The sequence below is a fragment of the Camellia sinensis genome, chromosome 4 (assembly GCF_055761805.1).
Source record: "Camellia sinensis isolate YWXY chromosome 4, ASM5576180v1, whole genome shotgun sequence".
In the NCBI taxonomy this organism is placed as follows: Eukaryota; Viridiplantae; Streptophyta; class Magnoliopsida; order Ericales; family Theaceae; genus Camellia; species Camellia sinensis.
In genome coordinates, this window is record NC_138964.1 from 57,330,961 (window position 1) to 57,342,546 (window position 11,586).

General features: G+C 35.4%; 1 protein-coding gene across 1 annotated transcript; it reads right to left on the reverse strand.

The window, feature by feature from the left end:
* Positions 1-1,500: 1,500 nt before the first annotated feature.
* LOC114275069 (NADP-dependent glyceraldehyde-3-phosphate dehydrogenase) lies at positions 1,501-8,080 on the reverse strand. Its single transcript, XM_028217057.2, has 9 exons — positions 7,645-8,080; positions 6,764-6,957; positions 6,536-6,664; positions 4,585-4,704; positions 4,140-4,276; positions 3,730-3,885; positions 2,558-2,936; positions 2,243-2,359; positions 1,501-1,714 (listed from the first exon to the last, which is right to left on the reverse strand). Exons 1-9 carry the CDS (start codon positions 7,787-7,789, stop codon positions 1,601-1,603), a joined length of 1,491 nt encoding a protein of 496 aa, XP_028072858.2. The 5' UTR covers positions 7,790-8,080; the 3' UTR covers positions 1,501-1,600.
* Positions 8,081-11,586: the final 3,506 nt, after the last annotated feature.

An 11,586-nucleotide genomic window follows, 5' to 3' on the forward strand; every position in this document is an offset into this window, starting at 1 on the left:
CCCTCTTTTCTTCTTAACCACTGCATCTTCTTCTCAACTATTCTCAGACACGTCTCAGCCACGTCATCTTCTTCTCAGTATTTTCATTACCAATTGTTGAAGAAGAAGTACATTGGGTCCAAGTTGAAAAAAGAGAAGGATGGAATGAAAATTAAGTCCAAGTTAGCTTGTTTGGCTTTCCAGTGTCAAAGAAGATTGTTTTGCTCGGACTTTCAAATCCGAACAAATTCACTCCAAACAATATCAACATAAAACACGTTGAATATTCACTTATACGTTAAAAAAAATAATAAGAAAATAAACTCATAAATTAAGAATTATATTTTGATATTTATGCAAATACTTACCTTCTCTTTGACAGTTTTGATTATTATTATCATCTATATTGTTTGATTTTGTTCCAACTTTTTTCTATTTGTAAGTAACAACCCAATAACAAACAATGATGTTGATAATAATGGTAAGTTTTGATTAGGTAGATTGGAGTTTTGGAGTGAGAAAAAAAAAAGAGAGAATAATTAAAATTTGAGGCAGAGGATAAAGGAATTTGAATATGAAAAATACGTATATGTAATTAGATTGTACCATAGGAAAAAATATATTTATTTTAGTGTTTAATATATTGTCCTTATTAATAAATTTATATTAATGTAGAATATGAATTAAAATTTTAAAATTTTAGTTAGGCGTACTAAGTTATCTTTTGGGTGCAAATAGAATCACCCCACTGTTGGGTTCATTCTGGAACCATTTTGAATTAAGCCCAAATCTAAATACTAGACAATATTATAAATGCTAAAAAAACAAAATTCTCAAAATAAAATTACTGCTAAAACAAAACTTTTTTAAAATGACAAAATCACTAATTTGAAAGTCTAAAGGAAGGAATTTGACAAAATCTATTGTACAGCATCATCGGGACTGCAATGACTTTGATTTAAGATGCCGTTTCTGATCATACTATAAAATTTGAGATAATTCCAACTTGTTACAAAAGTGTCGCTATTACCTTCAATTTGACTACTTCATTACCTTTTGTTGGTTCAATTGTTCTCAAAATTTCTCATACATCACTTACAAGAAGTAAATATCATTACTCTAATCAATTTCTTTCGTATTGGATCACTATATTGTATCACTCATGAAATGTTGTTTATCATGTGCTCTAGTTCCTTGAATACTTTTGATAACTTCTCTGGAACTTAGGCTTGCTTGTAACCATTTCCAAGAGGTAAAAGCTCCCAATTCATACCAATTTTCTTTCATAATTATTATTGCCAACCAACTAAGCTCTGTTATTCATAATTCTCATCAGAGTTTAGGACTACATTTTGCAACTGATTTTTTGTCCAAGGATATCAGTGACATTACAAGAAGAGATGTACACGTGTATGTCCACATACAATTTTCCAAGCTGCCAAACATAGACACACACTGTCAAGAACAAAATCCATTATACTAGAAATCTGTGTGTTATTCTTCAGTTCCTCATTACTGATATAGACTAAATCTAAAACTCATTCATTGATTTTCACTATTAGCAAGAATACAATACTAGTACCGTGTAATAATAGATTTATTTCCTGATATGGTTGGGTTATTAGCCCATGGCATATGTAGGAGTAGGCAAGTTGATGACAGTGCTCTTCACCTTCGTCATCATGTTGATGCTGTTGGTGATCCCTTGTGATCCAATTCCACTGTCCTTCAAACCCTGCCAAAACACCATACTTTAGTTGCCAAGCTAAGAAGCATGAGCACTGACATGGACACGTGACACAACAGGAACATGATATTGATGCGCCGACAATACCCTCTAAAGAATGGACAAGAGACGTAACAATTTTTAAAAAGTTTGGATGCGGACTTTTTTTTATTTTCTATATAGATGAATATAAATTTAGGACACAGATATAAGAAACGTAATGTATATGTGGGTGTATTTTTATGTTTTTTGCCACCTTTCTCCCTCTTTGCTTCGATAAATTACTTTAGTTCCCAATCAACTTTTTAAATTTATAAATAAATAAATAAAATGCACATGCATGTCTTAAGGCGTCTCTAGGACATGTATGTCTGTGAAATGTCCCCAACATGTCTTGCAAAAAATAATGATTTAAAAATGGACATGTCACATGATGTGTCAGTCCGACACTTGGATGTGTGTCCATGCCATGTCAGACACGACATGGCACCTATTTTGGACTGTCCATGCTTAGAAAACATTATTTGGCTAGGTCACCTGGAAAGGAAAATGATCAGGGCCCCGAGCTGGTGCTGAGTTGATCTGAACTGTTCCTGTCTCCATGGCATCGCTGATCAAAATTGCTTTGTTGATGTCCCTTGTGAAGACACAGCCCTGTGGTTCAGTCACATTTTGTCAGTATCAATCACTGTTATTTGGGTTTTTACAGTAAAACTTATTTTCCTTCTAAACTGTTAATTTGGTGCTTGATTTCAGCATTATTCATCAGATATAACAACGCATACCAACAGTACGATCACAATAGTTGGGTGACTTGATTTTTGACAGTACGTAACTGCACAGTATTCATACCTGCAGGCCGAAATTGCTTGCATTGCAATGGTGGATTCCTTCTTCAACAGAGTTGATTCTAATAACTGGCAAAACCGGTCCAAAAGGCTCCTCCCACGCAATCCTCATGTCAGGGCGAACATGATCCAACAACAATGGCCAAATAAGGTTGCCCTCCCGCTTGTACTCCTGGCAAAATGTTGCTGCTTTCTGTTTAGCATCCATGACCAACCCTTCAATAAAGTTTGCAGATGACTCTGTAACAACTGGAGTGATATCACAGTTGTCCTCGGGTGGCCCAACCGTCAATTTTGCCACTTTGGCCTTCACTTTTTCGACAAGGGCATCAGCAACCAATTCCATCACCAAGACAACCTTCACAGCAGTGCATCTTTGACCACTGTTGCAAATGTCCATGCCAAGAAATTCAGACGTCTCAACAAGGGGGTGTATTGGTCAAGCAGAAACAAGTCAAATTTGATAAGCAAAGAAAAATGATGGAGTGTAGCATCTTGCAAGCTAAAAGTTGATAATCGTAAAGTAGAAACTAAAAGCTCCCCTTCCCTTCTCAATAATCAGCTTACATGATCGATTTTTATCTCATAAGTTATATGCAGAAACTGAACCAAGCATTCCGACACATTTTTCCCACAAAAAAAAAAAATGTTGTAAGTTATAAGCAGACCCATAAGCTGCATCAAACAGGGCAAAATAAGGTTCTAAAAACCTCCCATTGACCGCATGTTTGGATCATAAGAAACTTGATATGTAAGGAAATCAATCTCTGTGATTATTGAGGAAATTATTCTCTATCCTACAAGCCAAGTCTATACAAGGCACAATCATCTCATATTATGCAATGCCTCAATCATAATATTACACTAGCATTAACATGACATAGATGAATGCTCATCTGACGGTACTAGTTTTAATTACTGTCAGAGCAAACAGGAAACAGTGCAGCTATATGACGGCACAATAAGAAATGAATGAGCCTAATTCTCTAACACTACTTGGCAGCAGATAAATGAGTTTATCATTTTTATTTTCTAGGATATACTTTGTCAAGGAAACTTATCGTCCATCATGTTCTCTAAATTTGAATAGTGAAATTTCTCTACAAACATTTACCATGCGCCATTTCCCTAATAGCATACATAACCATATTGATATGTATGGAGGGTTCGGCTCACCTGTAGGAAAAACCGCCTTTTATAATATTTGCTGCTACCAAATCTAGATCAGCATCCTCAAGCACGATGCAGGCATCTTTTCCTCCAAGCTCCATCTGTAGCGGAATCATGCCTGCTTTCTTTGAAATTGCAATACCCGTGTCTCCACCAGTGAAGCTGAGTAAATAAGTATGCAAATTAGCTGTTAGTAAGCGTATATTAGACAAGTAAAGCTAGAACTGAAGTAGCACTAAGGCACTGTTTGGATCTTGGAATTGTGGAGAGAATTGCAGAGGGAAAAGAAAAGGAAAGAAAAAAAAAAGTTAAATGAAATTGAAGCTATTTCTTTTCCCCCAAATCCCTTCATTTGTATTTTACCTCCACAAATCCAAGATTCAAACATAGCATAAGAAAATATGAAGTTGAATTACCTTATACAGTTCACCCCGGGATGCATTGTGAGAAAATCACCAATCTCAGAGCCCTTCCCTGTAATACAGCTGATGAGGCCCTTGGGAAATCCAGCTAAGTGGAAGCAATGCACCATATGAAGCGCAGCCACAGCACCCTGAAGAGAAGTTCAGATGAGAGATGGTGAATAAACTATTCCATAATCTGCAAAAGGGGATATATATTTACAAAAACATACATTTCACCCCTGTGGATGTTTGGAATTGCCATGGGAAAAAGTTCATTAAACATGTTTTTAGAAAGCATTCTTGAAATGAGTATGCATTGCTTATCATGCAGGATTAAACATGAACTCCACTGCCAATATATATATAGGACTTCTTATGCAGAAGTAACGCCACAGATGATTAAAGCATAAAATAGAAAACAAAGTGGAGTCATGAGATAAAATATATGGGAAAATACCTGAGTTGGAGGCTTGAGCACAATAGAGTTTCCAGCAATCAGAGCAGGACCAATTTTGGAGACAGCAAGGTTAACTGGATAGTTGAAGGGTGGAATTGCCAGAATAACACCAAGTGGAATCTGCAATACAAAAGTTGAATACCATAAAAATTACAGAAAATTTCTGACTTACAAATTAATCAAAACAAGTTACTACTGATTATCGGTCAAAAATAAAGAGCAACACAATACACGAGACTACCACTAAAGAGGGGTCTGGGGAGAGCAAGATGCAGCTCCAAATTCCATTACATAAAGTATGTCAACATGTGCACAAGTATTTCAGAAATGATGCATCTAATTTAAATCTACAGTTCAAATGTAGTCAGACTTGACGGACCCTACCATTTGCCCTGAGAGTCCTATTACAATCATTCATCGATCAATAACTTGTTCACAAGCATTACCTTCCTTGACTGAAATGTCATGTGAAAATTTTCATAATTGAAATAACAGATCACTTTCATGGGTCTTTTGGTTTGAAATAAATGACTATCAATTTGACAGAAGAAGTTACAATGTGCACTTGCACATTGTAGAAAAAGTTATACTTTTTGTGAGAGAAGTTATACATTTTGTAAGATGAAAGTTACGATTTTTTAGATGAAAGTTATGAATTTTGAAGTTATGATATGCATCTAAAAATCATGTATAACTAAAGTTATCCTTTTTGTGAGAGAAGTTATACATTTTGCAAGAAACAAAAAGTTATATTTTTTGTAAAGGAAAAGTCATATTTTTTATAACAAAAGTTATACATTTGGTGAGAGAAGTTATGCTTTTTGCATAAGGAGCATATGACGTGCACTCACATCATAGCATTCTCCCAATTTGACACATCATTTTGTATGAATTTTATGTATAACTTCTTTATTTATATATCATTACTTGTGGGGGGAAAAAAAAAAAAACAAGATGGATTAGAATGAGCAAGATGCAACTCCACACTAATGTCAATGTTAGGGGATAAAGTGATTGCAATGTGAGTGAGAACTACCAAAACGGAGAAGAATAACCAGCCAAAATATAAAGGTGCAACCAAAAAATAGGGAAAATGAGATAATATTAGTAATAAATACTTATCTATCAAGCTGCTCGAGTTTAAATTAACTATTTTGTTTTTCCAGTTACAGGTATCATATCTTTGATGAATTTCAACATAATAACTCCAACATGACAAAAGAAAGTAACTGACCAAATAATGACCAGTAACAGACTCCCTACAGGTGCTTGCAAGTTGCAGCAAAAAAACAAGGCTAGGTTTTACAAAGATTTTAATGCAGACAAATTGCAATATCAATCATCATGGAACAACTTGCTGATTTCGCTTTTCGCCAATGCAGTTCACAAACAACTTAAACCAATTACACTGCCTAGTGTCAGCAATGAAGGATTGTGCCTACTGCCATAACCAGTTCTAACAAAGTTAAGCTTAACTAAATAGAACTTATTCATACAGTTTCCAATACACCCGAACATTTTCTCAAATTTTCCACCTGTAAAAGCCTGTTAAAGACTCTTTCATCTGAATTAAGCAAATCAAGTGGTTATTTTGCATATTTTGTTACCAATCCCTTGGTTGATAATAACATCATATTGTGTCTACAGGGTTCCAATATGAATCAGACAAAGATGAGCTAAGATGAAAACAAGCAATAGGCCGAACAATTACCTTTCCCAGCCATCTAGGCTAGCCATTTCACACCTAAACCAACTAACTTGGTAAAAACAATGACGAGCCAATGCACAAGACTTCCCGCTAAAGCAGGGTCGGCGGAGGGCAAGAAGTACGCAACTTTACCCCATTTTTGGAGAGGCTGTTTTTGGTGACGTTTGCACCACTAGAGACACCAACCAACGACAAGCTTATAGAAAAACAACAAAATCGTAAGGTAGAAAAGTAAAAGTATACCTTAGAAGTAAGGCAGTACTTGGTCCTCTCATTTCCAGGAAAACTATCGGATACTAAAAACTTTCCCTCTCCCAGAATTCGAACCCCTTCTTCGGCACAGTAAGAAACAAGATCCCCAGACCTAACAACCTTCACCAAATCCACAATTTATATCATTCAATCAGCTTCAAAACATGGTATTGGTTGCATTTACGAGCTAGAATACAGAAATGAAAACAATTTACATACCTCAGTTACTGCATCTTTAGCTGGTTTAGCGATTTCCTTTACTAGACACTCGCCAATGGGGGCTTTGTGCTCTTTGAGAATAGCAGCTGCCTTGTGAAGGAGCTCTGCTCGCTTCCAGAGTGGGGTCTTTGCCCACGATTTTTGCGCAGTTTTCGCTGTTTCCATGGCCTTGTTCACCTCTTCCTGTGTACAAGCTGAATGAAGGCCATAGCTAAGTAGATAAGTGAACAAACTTCAAAGCATTTAAATTTACTTGCGAAAATTTAAGGAAATTAGAGAAGAAAAAAAATTAAAGGCCAAGTTCAAGAGTTGCAAGAAAGCTTAAAAGGGTTTTGCAACTTCAATTTGGACAAAAATCCATTTGTTTATTATTAAGGGAATCTCTTTTCCTCTGTTCACTTCTACCCTGTTTGTTTACTGAAAAAAGCACAGAAATCAGTTTTTGCATCACAAAATTTCCCATTACTTGGAACCCAAAAAAGTGCTTGTACTCAACTGAGCCTAATGAAACTATTGGTTAGTGGGTTTTTTTCAGATTTTCGTTTCATCCGACAGCATAAAGCATAAGATCCAGATTCCAAAGTGTAATTCCCTCATCTTTTTCCTCCATTTCCTCAGCTACCAAACAGAGTTCAATCACTTCAACACCACAATTTTCAAGTACCAGTAACCAAATTCGATAAAAGCTTAAAAATTACGAACAAATTTCCAGAGAAACCCTGTTTTCTTGAATCCCAAACAACAAATATCATCAACCATAAGAATTTGAGGAAATTTAAAAACAATCAATAACAAATCCCAATCTACTTCTACTTGTACGTAATCTACATAATACAAACAAATACATATATAAATATATGTATATTGATGATGATGATTACCTTGAACTTTGTACTGGGTCTTTCTGGTAGTTGGGTTGATGATAGAAACAGATTTCCCAGAAGATGACTTCTTCCACTCCCCATCTGCGTAGTATTTGAACACATCTCCATCTATGGTTTCTGCAAAAACTCCACTTCCCGCCATTGTCAACGACCCAAAACTCCTCCCCTGCCTTCCTCCTAGTCGATTCCTAGAGAGAGAAAGTACAGATAGAGAGAAGCAGAGAAATGGTGAATAGTGAGAGAGAGTGAGTGACACTGGCTTGACTTGATTAATACATATTTATATATATAGTGTGTGTAGATATAGAGATATGGAGATAGATATAGGAGGACGGTGAGCCACGTTTGTTTCAGCGACTCGATCCAAGGGATCGGTGGTTCAGAGCGTGACAAGTGGGTAGTTCTATTTACACCCTACCATTCCTCTCTTCACACCGTTTTCTAATTTTTTTTAACAGTAATACTATAAATTTACAATTTTCAATTCAGAAATTATTTAAATTATTATTTTATGATTCAAATTTATTTTATAGATAAACTTTACGTTATACAAATTTAATTTGCACTACACAATTATCCACCCACAAAAATATGGGTACCAGACTTATTCTTTTCTTAATTACCATTATGTATTTCAAACAAATTACTTCACTTTTATGATAAAATCTCATAGTTTCTTAGTACGGCTCAACTTATTCGTTTTGTTAAGTAAATAAACAAATTTGAGTTTAACTTTTAAATTCGTTTAATAAATGAGTCGAATTCGAATAAGTTCATCAAACTCGATTTCTTTATCTTTATTTAAATTATAGAATAAATATATTATTTATATATGAAACAATATAACAATATGTATAAATAATAGCATAAATATATTATTTATATATTTAAATAAATGTAAATAATAGTAAAAAATGGGAAATTATCAAATAAGTCCTTTTTTCAATGAATTTTCTATTGAGTCCTATTCAAACCATGCTTAGAGAGTTTATTCATGTGTTAATAGCACTTAATAGCAATTTCATTAGAAAAGTAGGATTTATTTGATATGTTTCCCTTTTTTTTCTTTGTTTTTTTTTTTTTTTTTTTTAAGTTGGGTTTGAGCTCTGCAAAGTTCAACTTGAAAATCAGTTTGTTTACAGTCCTACTTATCGTTGTCCCATCATCCTTAGTCTTCACGACCCCACCATCACAACTTATAGAGTGATGGCCCAAGCTCGCCCCGACCTCCAAGAAAGAGTCTCGAGTTTCAAGGAAGAAGGCGATGGTAGGAGCTATGAAAGCAAGTTACAGACTAAAAAGGGAATTGAAAGGAACGGTGGGACTAAGAAAGAAATAGCATGGTTGTTTGGTGCAACTTTGTTAGGTCCCTTTGTGTTGTCAATTCCGCGAACAAACACATTTAAATTGTATTTCGGTGTCTTGTTTTTGCTTGGACCGATAGAGCGCAACATTAGTAGCTCAAGCGAAGAATCTTGTCTCTCAGTAGTTCAGTCATGCCTGCAAAAATACCTGGATGTTTGATTTTACACTCAAGCAAACTTTTCATCGCTCGAGCGAAGCCACTTATGGTTCTCCGCATACAAGACACACCGCTCGAGCGACCATTCTTTCACTCGAGCAGTTATCATGATCCTGTTCCCTATAAAGCTATGTGAAAGACTGGTTTTATAGTTATGACGTCCAAATCTAAAACCTAAGATTTTGTTCTTGCTTTTGGAGTCTTTTTCCTTGTTTCCCTTGATGTCTTTGTGAGATTGATCACATCAAATGAGTTAAGTTGATCACATCAAGGGGGTTTGTTTCATTCTTATAATCAAAGAGAGTTTGATCGGTAGATTCCGAAGGTTCGAGCATAAAGACTTTGAAAGAGTTCAAAGCGGGTCATTGTCATGGACTCGACGTGGGTGTTGTGGATTCAAGATCAGGCTAATCAATTCTGAGACGAAGGCATTGGTGAAAGAAACACAAGTGGTGGAAGACAATTCTTCAACGTGTTGACTAATTGTTGGTAATCTTATGTATTTTCATTATCTTCATAGTATATTGATTAGTGGCGTTTCGCCCTGTGATTTTTTTTATCACAATTAGAGGTGCTCTAATTGTGATTTTTTTTCATGTTAAAATCGTTTGTGTTGATTTATTAATAGTGAAACAACAATCTAAATCACTTTCGTACATGCTAAATGGTTTAAAGTGTTAGCTTTGTTTGTTTGGGAATTGTTGCAATTCAATCTATTTCGAATCACGAATCACTTAAGTTTTTCAATTGGTATCAAAGCGAGTCACTCGTTCTTTTTTTTTATAAAAACTATAGGAGTGTGATTTGTGTTAATGGATTCGATTTGCGAAGGTAACTCAACCCATAGACCTCCTTTACTTGAAGGAACAAACTATTCATATTGGAAAGCTCGTATGAGAGCGTTTTTAAAATCTATTGATGAGAAAGTTTGGCATTTCATTATCTATGGATGGAGTGAACCTATATTTACCATTGATGGTGTTCATATTCCCAAGCCAATTGATAAATGGGATACAATTGATTATCAAAATTCGAGTTCGAATAGTAAAGTGTTTAATGCCCTTTTTTAGCTCCATCACATTGGAAGAGTTTCGACGTATTTATACGTGTGAGGTAGTAAAAGAGGCTTGGGACATTCTTGAAACAATTTAGAAGGGTACTACTCTTGTCAAAAGGTCAAAACTTCAACGTCTCACCTCCACTTTTAAAACTCTTTTTATGAGTGAGGATAAGACGTTTGATGATTTTTATACTAAACTCAATGACATCGTCAATTCTTGTTTCACATTCAGTGAAAAAATTCTTGAGTCTAGAGTTGTTGAAAAATTTTGAGGTCTTTACCCAATAGGTTCTAATAAAAAGTGACAGCTATAGAGGAGACTCAGAATGTTGAGAACCTCAAGCTTGATCAGTTGGTTGGAAACTTCCAAACTTATGAGGCTCATCTAATTTCAAAGGAAAAGCATAAAGAAAGTGTGGCTTTTTTTAGTGCTCATGAGACTATTAAGAACCCTAAGGTAGAAATTAATCTAGAGTTCGGAATGACGGCTATGTTTACTAAACAATTCAAAAAAATTCTAAAGAAAAAGAAGTCTAATTTCAAGGACACTAGTTCTAAAGATAAAGGTAATGATAAACCCAAAGTTGCTCCAAAGACTGAAAAGAAGACTATGAGAGGATAGGGAGTCAAGTGCTATGAATGCCAAGGGTTTGGGCATATTGTTCTTGAGTATCCTTTCAAGAAGAACTAGAAGAAAGTCTACACAATGACTGGGGATAATGACAGCGAGTTAGAGTAAGAAGCTGATGAAGCTGAATCCGGTGAAGATATAGATAGTACTTTTATGGCATTCCACGCTAGCTTCTCTCAACCAACTCCCGGGCCAATTGAGTTTGCTCATGCGGCTAATCTGCACCGTGTTCTTACCTTTTATGAGATTAATTACCTGTACTGGAAGTGTAGAATGAGGGAGTATCTCAGAGCTTGGGATCCTGAAGCTTGGCGCACAATTGAGGAGAATATTGAAGCACCGTCTATGATTGATCCTCTTACCAGTCAAAAGGTCACCAAGCCTACTGAAGAGTGGAGTGTTAATGAAAGGGCTAACATGGTGAGCAATGAATGAGTTCTAAATACCATTTAAGAAGCACTTTCTGAAGGAGAGCGACAACGTATCTCTCATTACAAGAATGCCAAAAATGCATGGATTATCCTTATACAAGTCCATAAAAGAATAGAGTCATCTTCACAAACACTCAATAATGTTCACCTCAATGCTCTAGTTGCTCGTCTAGATGCTTTTGAAGAAGAAGAGAAACAAAAAGAAGATGATAAAACCTCGGAGGATTATGATAAGATGGATGGTGAAAAGCTTCAAAAAGCACATGAAAAGTTGTACAAGGAATCTTTAAACTTA